The sequence below is a fragment of the Phascolarctos cinereus genome, unplaced genomic scaffold, assembly GCF_003287225.1.
Source record: "Phascolarctos cinereus isolate Bilbo 61053 unplaced genomic scaffold, phaCin_HiC Scaffold_9;HRSCAF=440, whole genome shotgun sequence".
Taxonomy (NCBI): Eukaryota; Metazoa; Chordata; class Mammalia; order Diprotodontia; family Phascolarctidae; genus Phascolarctos; species Phascolarctos cinereus.
The window spans coordinates 87577787-87593144 of NW_027556402.1; the positions used below are offsets into that span (position 1 = coordinate 87577787).

General features: G+C 36.6%; 1 protein-coding gene across 2 annotated transcripts in view; it reads right to left on the reverse strand.

Annotated features, from left to right (window-relative positions):
- The window catches only part of TLL1 (tolloid like 1), a 327523-nt gene that overhangs the window by 90688 nt on the left and 221477 nt on the right, over positions 1 to 15358 (reverse strand). For both annotated transcript variants that reach the window (XM_020976340.2, XM_020976342.2), the window contains exons 11-12: positions 7622 to 7724; positions 5894 to 6010 (exon numbers count right to left, since the gene is read on the reverse strand). In XM_020976340.2, coding sequence (XP_020831999.1) covers positions 5894 to 6010; positions 7622 to 7724 — 220 coding nt within the window. The remainder of the gene's footprint in view (positions 1 to 5893; positions 6011 to 7621; positions 7725 to 15358) is intronic.

Below are 15358 nucleotides of genomic sequence, written 5' to 3' on the forward strand. Positions count from 1 at the left end.
GTAATTTTTAATTCTATTGGCTTAACAATCTATCATGTCAAAGAAGACCAAGAAAATGCTGAAGGAAGAAAACAAATTTCCTAATGATTGGGAATTGCAATATTGTTTCTGCTAAAGATAAGATGATTTGCTTGCTTTGCAATGCTGCAATATTAACATTAAAGAAATGCAATGCTCATCAGCATTATAATACTCATAAGGACCACGTATTTTAAATTAGAGGGGGAGTTGTGAAAAGCTGTATTGCAGAAATTAAAACATGAAAAGCAAAAGCAAAGACAATTCTTTCTTTCTTTCTTTTTTTTTACGCAGTTGGGGTTAAGTGACTTGCCCAGGGTCATACAGCTAGTAAGAGAGACAATTCTTTCAAGCAGCAATATGACCTGGAAATAATGCCAATGAAGCAACTTATAAGGTAGCTTATATACTCAGAAAAAAAGGGAAGCCATTCAGTGATGTAGAACAACTGCCTCATTCAAGGAGAACCATAACTGATTAGCAGAATGAATTAGCCTTCAGCTTAACAGAACAACTTTATAAAATACTTCAAAAGGAAAATATATATTATTCAATTGCTTTGGAAGAATCAACTGATACTACTGACTCAGTGCAGGTTTTATAGTTCATTCAGGTCATAGCAGAAGATCTTCTTTGCTACAAAGAGTTACTTGCTTTGGGCACTCTTTCGAACAGAACACAGAAGAATAGGTGTCTTCAACAACTTTCAAGATAAATGTTGTGAAGTTAGACTGAATTTGGTAAATTTAGTGGGTATATCTGTAGACAGTGCACCTTTGATGGCAGGAAAACATGAAGGTTTTACTGCACAGATTAAAAAAAAAAGTATTGACAGATCCAGATGTTCTCATTTCTTTCCATTGTATCAGCATCATCATCAGTAAAATCTGTGCTTAAAGCTACTATTTTAAGTGACACTTTACAACAAGTTAAAAGCATTGTTAACTGTATTCATTCCAGTGCAACACAGTATCATCAGTTTTGTAACATGCTAAAGATGAATGATGAGGTATTCAGTGTGGATTTCCCATATCATTCTAAAGTGCGTGGGCTCTCTCAGGGACAGGTGTTAACCAAAATTTATCTATATGAGAATAGATAGCTAAATTTCATGAAGAACAGAATCAACAATGTGAATTACTGAAAGAACATTCTGCAGGAATGTTGAATTTCTGTGTGATATCATGTCAAATCAAAATGACTTGAATATTTCTTTGCAAGGTAAAACCAAGTCTACACATGATATGTGGCAAAAAATATCCAAGCACTTTGAAAAAAGCTATCTTTTTTCAAAACAGTTCTTCAAAAGGAAATTATAGATGAACATTTTCCCCAGTTAGCAAAGGTCATCTATGAGCAGAATGATATATATGAATCATTTGAGGAATACACAACTGTTATAGACCTACTAATTGCAGAATACAATATAAAGTCCACTGACTTTAAGAATGATGACATCACACTCAAATTAGCATTTTGGCCTCACCTAGTTGATATGACCAAGGTATTAAAAAACTACAGATGGAATTAACTGAGCTCTCAGTAAATGATATTGTTTGATGCTAAGAAAGATCCAATTGGAAGATGGCAGAGTAAAGGCAAATATCTTTTAAAAATGACTTAAAGGAATTCTAGATCAGCAGAATCTACAAAAAGACAGAGTGAAACAAATTTCCAGCTCAAGACAACTTGGAAAGTCAGCAGGAAAGTCTGTTGCACCAGAGTGAAACAAGAGCACAGCTGAGCACAGGCCCATACCCCAGCAAACCCAGAGCAGGCCTTGGGGCAACTGAATTGCAGGCAGCAGTGACAGTTTCCAGACCTTTCAGCCTACAGACACTAAAGACAACTTGCAAAGTCAGCAGGAGAGGTCTGTCACACCTGGGTGAGAGTACAGTGCAGTCTAGCACATGCTGTGCCAGCACAGCCTTGGCCCACAGCAAACCAGGAGCAGGCACTGGGAGTGACTAAATCAGAAGTGGCAGTGGCAGTGGCAGTGGCAGCAGCTGTTTCCAGAGCTCTCAGGACACAAACAGTAAGGGGGTTGAACAACTTCTTAGAAAGAGATTACAAGGGTCTTTTTGCTAGTACTGAGGCAGGATTCTGTTGCTTTGCACATACTCGAGTCTGGGTCACAGTCCTGGGTGGCAGTCCCAAAGTGAGTAGGAGTAATAGCACAGCAGAACTTATGGCCACAGGGGAGCAGTAACACTGGTCACAGTTCCAGGACAGAAAAGAGTGCTTGTGACCACTCACAGACCAGAGCACAGGCCAGGACAGGAGTAAACACCTCTTCTTACATCACACCACATTGGAGGAACTGAAAACTTATAGATCCCTAGAAGTATCTCTGAAAACAGCTGAAGAAAATCCCTGAGGCTTGGGACATTGAGCCTTCTACCCTAGAAGCAAATTCCTACTTTAACAAATAGTTCAAGCCCAGTAATAAGCTATGAAAATGAGCAAACAATAGGGGAAAAAAACTCTTGACTATAGAAAGTTATTATGGGGACAAAGCACACCAAAACACACACTGAAAAGAAGACAACAAAGTCAAAGCTCCTACATTCAAAGCCTCCAAGAAAAATATGAATTGGTCTCAGTCCATGGAAGAGTTCAAAGTGGATTTTGAAAATCAAGTAAGAAATGGAGAGTAAAAATTGGTAAGAGAAATGAGAATGATGCAAGAAAATCATGAAAAATACATCAACAGCTTGGTAAAGGAGACACAAAAATACTGAAGAAAATAATACCTTAAAAAAAAGACCAGGCCAAATTGTAAAAAGAGGCCCAAAAAGCCAACAAGGAGAAGAACATCTTAAAAATCATAGTTGGCCAAATGGAAAAGGAATCCAAAAGTTCACTGAAGGAAATAATTTCTCAAAAATTAGAATGAAGCAAATGGAAGCTAATGACTTTATAAGAAAACAAGAAAGCAAAACCAAAAAATTTTAACATTATGAAAAAAAGGAAGACAATGTGAAATGACTTAATGGAAAAGCAACTGACTTGGAAAACAGATCCAGGAGAGATAATTTTAAAATTATTGGACTACTTGAAAGCCATGATCAAAAAAAGAGCCTAGACATCATCTTTCAAGAAATTATCAAGGAAAACTGCCCTAATATCTTATATCTAGAGAGTAAAATAGAAATTGAAAAAATCCACTGATAACCTCCTGAAAGAGATCCCAAAAAGAAAACTACCAACACTATTATAGCCAAATTCCCAAGTTCTCATATCGAGAAGAAAATATTGCAAGCATACAGAAAGAAACAATTCGAGTATGGTGGAGTCATGGGATAACACAAGATTTAGCAGCTTCTACGTTAAAGGATCTGAGGCCTTGGAATATGATATTCTAGAGGACAAAGGAACCAAGATTACAAACAAGAATCACCTACCCAGCAAAACTGAGCATAATCCTTCAGGGGAAAATTGGATATTCAATGTGATAGAGGTCTTTCAAGCATTCTTGATGAAAAGACCAGAGTATTAGGGTAGTTAGAAGTAGTATACACAGACAGAGATCACAGGTATGAGTTGAATATGAAGGGATAATATATAAAAAAAGAATTAAGGGTTAAAAGTTAGGAATGTACTGGGAGATAGAGAAAAGGAGAGGTAGAATGAGGAAAATTATTTCACATAAAAGAGGCAAGAAAAAGCTTTCACGGTGGAGGGAAAGAGAGAGGAGGTGATTGGGGAGTAAGTGAACTTTACTCTCATCAGAACTAGCTCAAAGAAGGAATAACATACACACTCAATTGGATATAAAAACCTATCTTACTCTACAGGAGAGTAAGCAAAGGTTAGTTAACTTTAAAATTAACAGTTTTCATTTTTTGAAATTATTAAGTACGTAGTAGTTAGATTTTTACAAAATACTGTGCGTTTTTAAGTATATCTAGTTGAAGTTTCTTGAATGTGGCCTTATTTGATTACAGCTAAATATTAATGAAGTCTTCCAACATGAAAATGTTCCCCACCCCTGGTATGGACTGTTCCCAATACTGGGAATACATTCCTTCCTCATCTCTGCCTTTCAGAATCACTAGCTTCTTTCAAAATTAAACTAAAGGTCTACCTCTTATATGAAGCATTCTTGATCCCTCAGTTGCTACTGCTTCTACCTAAAAAAAAATAACCTTGGGTGAGTGTGGATATGTTGTGTGAAGATTTTATACATATATACACATATATGTGTGTACATATGTGTGTGTTCACATATACATTTTGCATATACTATTATGTGTTCATTCAGTTTTTCAATAGAATGCATGTTCTTTGAGGACAGGGACTGTTTCAGATATATCTTTACATTCAGATATACCTTTACATTCCCAACCATGTAATTCCATTGGTACAGACCCAAAGATGTTAAAATCCTCCCTCAGAGGACTGTAAACAGCCCACAAAACTCCCAAGTTTGGCAGGACCTAGATTAAAATGTAATTGGGATTTAACAAAATAAATAAAAATACAACAAAAATAATGTTAATTTGTGGTTTTCTAAGTTAATATGCAGCCAGCAAGGGACCTGTTTCTATTTGAATTTGACACCATTGACACAGGGAACTAAAAAAGAAGCTCTCTAAATCAATGAAAATCAGCAATTCTTCTGCAACTTACAGTATTACAGACTTGCCTGTGGAACTGAAAGGTTAAGAGACCTACCCAGGGTCACAAGACCAGGAGGTATCAGATGCAGAATTTAAACTAAAATCTCTGGATCCCAAGACCAGCTGAGCCTCTACCCATCACAGCAAACTGTGTCTCTAGCAACCCCTCCCTTAAATATTTTAAACAAACATATTTTAAAAATATGTTTGTGACTTGAGAGGAAGAGGTTGAGGGAAAAAGGTTATTTTATAAATTTATTATCCAAGAATGTTTTCGGTAATCTGTGAACTCTCCTTTATCCTGTATTGACTTTAAGTAACAGGGTAGATATAATCTTTATAGCAAACATCAAGTCCCTGGCAAGAAACTTATGGTCATTTGATAAACATCTGTAGATTATAACCAAGTAATTCACTGCTAAACAGCTAATCTTTAAAACAAAAAGGCCTCTGCTTATGTAAAAGTTTTAAAGGAAAAAAGAAATCTGTTAACTCTCTTCTGAATTACCTAAACTACTGTGCTAGCAAAAGCAGAACCAGATTCATTTTAAAAGAAAAGGAAGGTATTTATTCTTTCCTTGGCAAAGAAAGACTATTTTTCAAAGCCAGGAAATGTAGTACCAGTTTATTGTTTAAAAAAAGTACAGAACAAAGCATTTCATAAACTCTCCATTATTTAAACAAAGCATCCTCAAGACATGTCCAGGATACTTTCTCCCTCCCCACCCTCATCCACAACCCCAGAATTTCCTATAAGAGATAGAAGGTCTCAATAGAGGAATTGGCAAAGTGAGTCAACCAAACCACACTAAAGGAAAATAGCAATTTCCTTATATTTTGCTAACACTGCAGAGGGATTTTAATGTGTGAGAACTAAAATAAATGCCATGTAAAGAAGTGCTATGTCATTTCGGAAAAATTTCCAGACTGATTCATATTCATTTATAAGGTCACTGATACTGGAAATAGGAATCCTTGCATTTCCTCATTCTTATGATTTAAAATGTTTGAGCCTTTTATACGGTCATTGCTTCATGTTAACCTGGCTCCAGAAAATTCTTGATTTCAAATGAAAGGAATAGACACTCTGCTAGCACAATGGACCAAAAAATAAAACAAAATAAAACACACACACAAAAAAACAACTCCTCCCCCTTGCCAAAAAAAAAACCAAAAAAACCCCCCCAAAAACATTTCTTGTTAGCAGGTTCATGCACAAAATTAAGTCATCTCTAAGACTCAGTGTGACTTGCCTTCATAAACAGCTGCAAAACCTTTTCCTACCCAATTACTGCTGCTTCGAAACTCAATCCACATTCTGCTGTCAGTAGATGTTAGAACTTCAGGCAATTTGTCACCACAGAACCTGCCTAAAAGAAACAAAAGTCAATGGGATTGTTGAATGTGGTAATTCAAGCTCTAAGAGACTACAGCTTTTTGTAACATACTTCACTGTCTAAATTGATAAACTATCTCTAGTCATGTCTATGATTCTGATGGTTAACAATAAAGAACAAGAATTCTATACAATGTAAAGGCACATTTTTAATATCACTCAAAGTCCTAAACACATGTTGTTGCCATATACCAAAAGTTTAATCTATTCAAAATCACTTTTTAAAATTTTATTTTCCTTCAAAGACTTGAGCCAGATTTTACCAAGAGAAGTCAAGAAAAAACATTATTTTTGGTATGCTATGGGGATAAGGAGGCAGGAAAGGGAGAGAGAAGATTGGCAAATTACTTCCCTGGGAAGGTAATTGCTAAGTTCACTGAGAATATAATAGCCTCTTTTGGAAAAAGTAACTTACTTTGTGCAGGTAATCACTTTTCTCTCAGGATGATGTTTTCCTTACCCAGCTTTGCCTTAAAATTCAATATTCAGCTCTATTCTTTTCTATTATTAAGTGTTTTTAAAATACCCATGCTACTTCTTTGTATATCTGTTGTTTTCCCCAAAAATGATGTCACTTTCACATGACAGTGTTATACAAAACTTAGTCACACAGAAAACAAATAAATTCAAAGCAGCCATATAGCGAGTAGACTGCTAACCTCAGAATCAGGAAGATGTAGGTTCAAGTCTTGCTCAACATATACTGTCTATCTGACCACCACCATCAAAACCGTCTTCTCCTTTGCAGGTCATTTAATCTCCAGGTAGCCCAGGTAACTCTTAAAGCTATAAATTGTAGAGCAGGTGCTGATTTGCATTGGTTGAGTGAGTTCCCTAAGCCAATGTAAATCATGAGTCTAGACTTCCTCTTCCAAAATAAAAATAAAATAAATTTGGGCATATGCAATTGAGCAAGGTTTCTTTCATTAAAAAGAGTAAAGATCTCTTAAAATTCTTGGCACACAGTAGTAGGAAACAAACTCACCATTGCTCTCACCCTTAAATTGAACAGGAGACAACTGTAAGACTGCCTACTTCATGAATGTCAATGGTACGGTCTGTGATCTAAAAGTTGGCAACAAATAGGCTTTAATTTGTGCCCAGTTAGGACAACACCATGTGGCACAAATTGGAAATGTTTGCTCCTAACCTCCAATAACTCAGGGAGAAACTTAACTAAGAATGTTAACATTGGAGACAGTGCATTTAACCCAGTAAAACCACAAATGAAACTTGTGCCTCATACTGCTGAACTGGCAAAGAAAGTACTACCCCATTTCTCTCATCAAAACTATGATGGTTGTTGGTTTAAACACACATGCACGCACACACAAACGCACAAAATCCTTTTAAGAAGTAGTTACTATAAGAGCTATGGCACTCCTGTCATTTGGCACACTCATCCTCAAGTTTCTGCTTTATAACACATTACTCCACTGAGAGAAAATCTGTTTAAATATATTCCCTGAGCTTCTGTATGTAACAGAAAGAAAAAAGCTATTGACTCGAAATACAAATTTCAGGTCTCAAGATAATATAGATAGACAGGAAGTAATGGCAGCCAACTCAGTAGATAACAGCTTACCTAGCAGAGGTGATTTTCTCCAATACCCATCTCTGACTTCAATGTAATCATACCAGCACAAACTACTCTTGTAGAGATCCATTGTAGTAAAGTTTAAGACAATCTACAAAATGAAACAGAACTGCAGTCATGCATTGGTTGAATATCACCTGGCTAAAAAAGATTCATCAAGAGTGCTTTTAGTTTATCAACATATGCTGGTGACATACTAGTAATGTTGCTCAACAACCAACATCTCAAATCAAGGTTACATCCCTTCTTGTTGCTGGGTTTGTTTTAATTAACTAATTTATTTTTAGTTTTCAACATTCATTCCCACAAGATTTTGAGTTCCAAATTTTCTTTCCATCTCGTCCCTCACCCCACCTCAAGATGGCGTGTATTTGGAATACCCATTCCCCTAATCTGCCCTCTCGTCTATCACCCCCATTCTTATCCCCTTCCCCTTCTAATTTCCTGTAGGGAAAAATAGATTTCTATACTCCATTGCCTGTATATCTTATTTCCCAGTTGCATGTAAAAACTATTTTTAACATTTGTTTTTAAAGCTTTGGGTTCCAAATTCTCTCACTTTCTCCCCCTACCACCCTCACTGAGATGGCAAGCAACTTGATATAGGTTATACATGTGTAGTCATGCAAAACACTTCCATAGTAGTCATGCTGTGAAAAACTAACTATATTTCCCTTCATCCTATTTCACCCACTCCACTTATTCTGTTCTCTCTTTTGACCTTGCCCCTCCTCACAAGTGTTTGCTTCTGACTACCCCTTCCCCTAATTTGCCCTCCCATCTATCATTCCCCCCAACTCTCTTATACCCTTCCTCCCCCCATTTTCCTGTAGGGTTAGACAGCTTTCCATACCCAAATGAGTGTGTATGTTATTCCCTCCTTAAGTCAAATCTGATGAGAATAAGATTCACTCATACCCTCTTATGTTTCCCCACTTCCTCTCCACTGTGGAAGACTTTTCTTGTCTGTTTTATGTGAGACAATTTACCCCATTCTATCTCTCCCTTTCTCCTTCTCCCAGTATAATCTTCTAAACCCTTAGTTTTATTCTCTAGATATCACCCCTTCATTTTTGACTAACCTTATGCCATCTATCTATCTATCTATCTATCTATCTAATCTATCTATCTATCTACCTACCTATAATCTATACATGTATTTTTCCCTCTAAGTACCCTAATAGTGAGAAAGGTCTCATGAGTCATAAATATCCCCTTTCCACGTGGGAATATAAATAGCTCAACTTTAACAAATCCTTTATGATTTCTCTTTCCTGTTTTCATGCTTCTATTCAGTCTTGTATTTAAAAGTCAAATGCTCTATTCAGCTCTGGTCTTTTCATCAAAAATGCTTGAAAGTCCTCTATATCACTGAATATCCATTTTTCCCCTGAAGGATTATACTCAGTTTTGCTGGGTAGGTGATTCTTGGCTGTAATCCTATATCCTTTGCCCTCCAGATTACCATATTCCAAGCCTTCTGGTCCCTTAATGTAGAAGTTGCTAAATCTTGTGTTATCCTGATTGTGTTTCTACCATACTTGAATTGCTTCTTTCTGGCTGCTTGCAATATTTTCTCTCTGACCTAGGAACTCTGGAATTTGGCTATTATATTCCTAGGAGTTTTCCTATGGGGATCTCATTCAGGGGGTGCTTGGTGGATTCTTTCAATTTCTATTTTACCTTCTGGTTCTAGAATATCAGGGCAGTTTTCCTTGATAATTTCTTAAAAGATGATGTCTAGGCTTTTTTTTTTTGATCATGGCTTTCAGGTAGTCCAATAATTTTCAGATCATCTATCCTGGATCTATTTTCCAGGTCAGTTGTTTTTCCAAGGAGATATTTCACATTGTCTTCTACTTTTCATTCTTTTGGTTTGGTTTTACACTGTCTTGATTTCTCATCAAGTCACTAGCTTCCATTTGCTCCATTCTAATTTTTAAGGAAGTATTTTCTTCAAATGAGCTTTTGGACTTCCTTTTCCATTTGTCCAATTGTGCTTTTTAAGGCATTCTTCTCCTCCTTGGCTTTTTGGACCTCTTTTGCCATTTGGGTTAGTCTATTTTTTATGTTGTTATTTTCTTCAGTATTTTTTTGGATCTCCTTTAACAAGCTGTTGACTTGTTTTTCATGATCTCATTTCTCTTCCCAGTTTTTCTCCTACTTCTCTTACTTGCTTCTCAAAATCTTTTTTGAGCTCTTCCACAGTCTGGGACTGATTCATAGTTTTCTTGGAGGCTTTGTATGTGGGAGGTTTGACTTTGTTGTCCTCTTCTAGTTCTATGTTTTGATCTTCTTTTCACTAAAGAAAGAGTCTATGGTCTGACTCTTTTTGCACAGTTTGCTCATGATCGCAGACAATTATTTGACTTTTAAACTCTTTGTTAAGGCACAGTCCCAGGGTAGTGACTGCTTCCAGTGTGGAGAATGTACTATCCCAAGCTTCGGAGGTTTTGTGCAGCTGTTTTCAGAGATACTTCTAGGGACCTGTAAATTTTCAGTTCTTCCAAGGTGGTATGATCGAAGGAAAGGTGCTTCTTCCTTTCCTAGCCTGTGCTCTGATCTATGAGTGACCACAAGCACTCTTTTCTGCCTTGGAACTGTGAGGAGGATTAACTCTTCACCACCATCACAAGCTCTACCACACCAGCACTCCTCCTTGCCCCAGAATCGCCACCCACACTGTGACCCAGATCCAAGCACAGGCAAAGCAAGAGAATCCTCTCTCAGCACCAGAAAAGAGATCCCTGAAATCCACTTCTGATCAACCACTCAGTTCCCCCTCAGCCTATGGGCCAAAAGCTCCAGAAGCAGCCATCACCCTGGAAGCAGTCACTACCCTGGGACTGTGCCAGGTCTGGGGCCAGACCAAGCCCCTATCTCATCAAGGTCCGACAGACCTTTCCTACTGACTTTATAAGTTGTCATTGGTATTTGTGGGTTGAGCCACAGCCACAGCTGCCCATGATTCAGTCCCCTGAGCCCTGCTCCAGGTTTGTTGATGACCAGGGTCTTTGCCTGCTGGGCGCACACTGAACTGCACTCATCTCCCAGCCTAGCACAAGAAACCTTTCCAATCAACCATTCAGGTTGTTTTGGGCTGGAAATTTATTTCATTCTGTCTTTTTGTCGATTCTGATGCGCTAGAATTTATTTAGAGCCATTTTTACAGGTATTTAGAGGGATTTGCAGGGAAGCTCAAGCAAGTCACTGCTTTTACTCCACCATCTAAATCCCTTGTTTCTAAGGAAGCACCTATTACCCTGCTGCTGATAGTAAACTGAAATGCTAATTTCAAATGGAATAGTTCTGATTCTAGATGAACTACCTCTCAAGGCTTTTACTTTAAAAGACTGCCAAGCAAATGCCTATAAAGTCATTAGGAAGCAATAATAAAATCTGGAGCTGCATTGCCAGGATCTATCTGCCTGAAATCAAGATGAAAAGTTGTGCATAGTATATTTGCTGATTTTCTGCGTCAGAAGCCCTTTCAGGTAATACTGTGACACACCCTCTGATTCAGATTTAACTATGTCCTTTACATCTATAACCCTGGCATTAGATTCACAAGGTAACACTAACTCAACAACAATTTCAAAGATACTTATTTGCCATCCAATACACAAGGGCATAATTTTCAGAATCATTTATTTTTGTCATTGACTCATTCAAAAATTAGTTTTAAAATCACTTGCGATGCTATAATTAAATCAATATGATATCTTGGTCAAATTGTTAATTTTATTAAATCACTTTTGAAACAGTACATATTTTCATACTTTGAAACATTCTAACCATTCAATTTGAATTTTTATACATATTTTTTTCAATTACTACACCATTCCTGGTTCTTTATGCTAGATGCCTTGTGAGGAACTTTAACTAAAGCAAGAAAGTGCTGAGAATCAATCCTCTTATAATAATTTACCACAATATTCAAAAGGAAATTATTTTTATTCACCAGAAATGATAAATATCAAGTTCCTTTCCAAGAACTTAAATTTTGTCAATGTGAAGAAATGACCTTAATCACTGTATCATAAAATTATTTACTACTGAACACTGTTGAAAGCTTTTCCTTCCATAAAAATTCCAATTGAAGTATCTACACACCTAAACATAATTTTCTTTACCCAGCTATGGTCTCTATGGATTCTTATACTTATAACTGGTTTGTTGATAAAAACCTCTGAATAGTTTTATTCTCTCTGAATAAAGATCGTAACATGGTAGGGAATTTCACAGGTATCAAAATTCAGTTAATGAGCAAAAGGAACTAGACGTGCTCCCTAAAAGTGGCTGCATAGATACCACTGAGACTAGTGGGATAAAATCCATGAACAGAATGTGGTTCTCAATGAGTACAGTGTATTCAAAAGAAACAGGATAAATAAACATAGGAATAATGTAACATTATATATTAAGAAAGTAAAGTTGTGTGATAAAATCCAAGAACCAAGGAGAAGAAATTTGACAAGGTATTTGAATGAAAAGCAATAGAGAGATAAAAGAAATTGTTTCATTCCAGGAATATAGTATAGAACACCCAGAAAAAAGAAGAAATAGATGGGGATAGGGAAGGTTGGGAAACATTCCAAGCAAACTTATAGAATCAATCATGGCATAGTTGATAAAAATCTGACCTTGAAGCCATGGAGTCCTGGGTTCAGGTTCCAAATCTGACACATAATGTTTATGTTAACCATTAATCAAAGATTAATGATTAAATTAATCATTTAATCTTCAATGCACCAGTCAACTCTCTAGGTTGCAAAGAAGGTGCACTGACAGGAGTTTCTTTACCTTGAAGGTCCCAAAAACAATGAAATCAGAGATCTAGCCTCCAACCTCAAGTAAAAATTCTTACATTTAGGCTTAAAAAAGGCAACTCTGCTAAGTATAAAATGGGTTGGAATATGGTTGGAAAACACTTTATTGAGAAATATATGTTCAATATAAGTGAATGCTATGATTTTGGCTGATTCAACAGACAAAAAAAAATAATGCAGCTTTAGATTGAATTAAGATGCAAAGCTTTTGAAGACATTCCCCCATTATTTCATCATGCTTAGATCATAGTTTAAGTACTAAGATCAATTCTGGGCTTTGTAGAAGGACAAACAAAATGGTGAAGGGTCTCAAGTCAATGTTCAATGAAGATCATTTGAAGGAACTGGAGTTGCTTAACCTGGAGAAAATAACACTGAGGCTGTAGGGATGGCAGGTGGAGCACAAGAGGATGTATTAGGTGAGCAGGAAGAAGGTGGAGAATGGAAATGTTAGTTGTTTTTAAGCATTAGAAGGGCTGTCATATGGAACAGTGTGTAAGAATGTTTGCAGTAGATAGAGTGTTGTACCCCAAGTCAGAAAAACTTGAGTTCAAACAGAACCTCAGATATTTTGTAGCTGTGTGTCCCCGGGCAATTCACTTAACCATTGTCTGTCTCAGTTTCTTCATCTGTAAAATAGGGACGACAACAGTACTGACCTCCCAAGATTTTTTCTTTTTTTGGTGAGGCAACTGAGGTTAAGTGACTTGCCCAGAGTCACACAGCTAGTAAGTGTTATGTGTCTGAGGTCAGATTTGAACTCAGGTGCTCCTGACTCCAGGGCCAGTGCTCTATCCAGCACACCACCCAGCTGCACCTCTCCCAAGACTTTTTGAGATCAAATGAGATGAAATCTCAGTGCTTTGTAAATTTTAAATTGATACATAAATGCTATACATAAATGCTATCTTTATTATAAATACTATTGAATGATGAATTAGACTTGTTCTATTTAGCTACAGAAGGTAGAATTAGAAACAACAAGTGGAATCTGCAAAAGCAAATTAGGGAGGTAGTAGGTTTTTTCTCAATGGAAGCTTCCAAGTAGAGTCTGGATAACTACTCATCTGGTATATTTCAATGACCATTTTGTGGGGTGATAGGTCAGACTAGATGCTCAGCTCCCTTCCAGCTCTGAAATTTTGTGATTTACAAGTGGTACACAAAGCTCAGCTATATTTAATGAAATGACAGTCATTCCTGGTTACTAAATGACCATGTGGACTTTGCTACTAACAGTATGAGCCTCTTGTTGTCATCTATGCAACTAGGTGGTACAGTAAATTGGGTGCAAGGCCTGGAGTTAGGAAGACCTGAGCTCAAATTCATGACCCAGGGCAGGTCACTTAATCTCTGCTTACCTCAGTTTCCCCAACTGTAAAATAGCAATAAGACCTACCTCCTAGGGTTCTTAAAAAGATTAAATGAGATAATATTTGTAAAGCACTTAGCATAGTGACAGGCACATAGTAGGTGCTTAATAAATGCTTGTTTCCTTGTTTCCTTTTTTTCTTCCTTCCTTCCTTGTTGTCATCCCTTCACTGCAACATTAGCAATGTTTTTAGTAAATTAATTTCTCCACTGAAGTATACATATAATTAAGAAGGAAAAGTCCACAAAACAGTAGCCTGATTAAAAGGAAAAGTGGAGGACTACTAAATTTAACACATCTCTGTTTCTAAGACAGCACTAAGATGAATATGAGGACAGTTGGCATTTTACAAAACTTGTTATTTACAGCTCAAATTTCTCAAGTGACAGATTTTGCAAGGTCTTATCTTAAAAAATGAAAGTTCTTATCATTTTCAGTTCCTTGTTTGTATGGAATTTTCCTCATTTTTTTCCTCTGGACCATAAACCTGATTCTGAACATCAGAAAACCAAGCCTTTTACAAAACATTCAATGGGAAAGTATCCACAAAGATTCTTTGTCTCCATTTCAACAAAACTTGTTGTTTTTCTAATCCTGAATGCTCAACAATTCCTCTTTCACCCAACCTCAATTTACAAACACTCATAAGAAAAGAGTGGTTCCTAAGCACTTCTTCCCCCACTGTAGACACTTAGATACACACCTCTAGGGATTCTATGAATGCAATGCAGTAACAAATTATTCATGAGCTTTAAGTTGAGAACCATTTCTGGCTGGTTTTGCTTGATTTACATGGATTAAAATATGCTGAAAGGGAGGAACTTCACTTTTGTGCAGTAATTTAAATTTCACACTGCAACTACAGACTCCCACTAGTCACTATAGTACCAGCTTTGTCTGCTGGAAGGCTTCCGTTATCAGAGCTAAGAGAGAAGAAGTCAGAATGCTGAAAGAAACAGTAGGTCCAAACCCTCTTCCTGGGACAGATTACCATTTCTGGGGACTGAAATACTTGTTTTCCTTTCTCAAAAAACAGTAAAATGTGAATTTTCTCCCATCTACTCCCCATCATACACACTAAAATCAGGTAAACATCACTCAGTTTTGTCTTTGGCATTGATCAGACACTGAAAAATAAATAATAGGCCAGCTAGGGAGCAATTAAAATGTAATTTCTTTAAAGGCCAATAAAAGGGGGAAATAATGCTAGTGAGAAAAAGTTCTCATCTTGTTTTTTCCTTTCTATTTTAAATGTCACGCATGGGTGGAGGAACAAAATTTGCCTGACTTTAATACAATACACAGAATCCTTTCAAAAAAGAGAAAGTTAACAGATAAACTTTCCTAAGTCAAAACAATGTATTAGTTGCAAAAATTAAAATCTTCATCTTTGACTAAGGATGTTAGCTAAGTTTATACTTGAATTGCTAATCAAAATTACTTGAAAATATTTGTAATGCTAATGATTTAGCATATTGTTACAAATAATTCTTTATTAAAAGTATATTTTTATAAGAGTAAAAA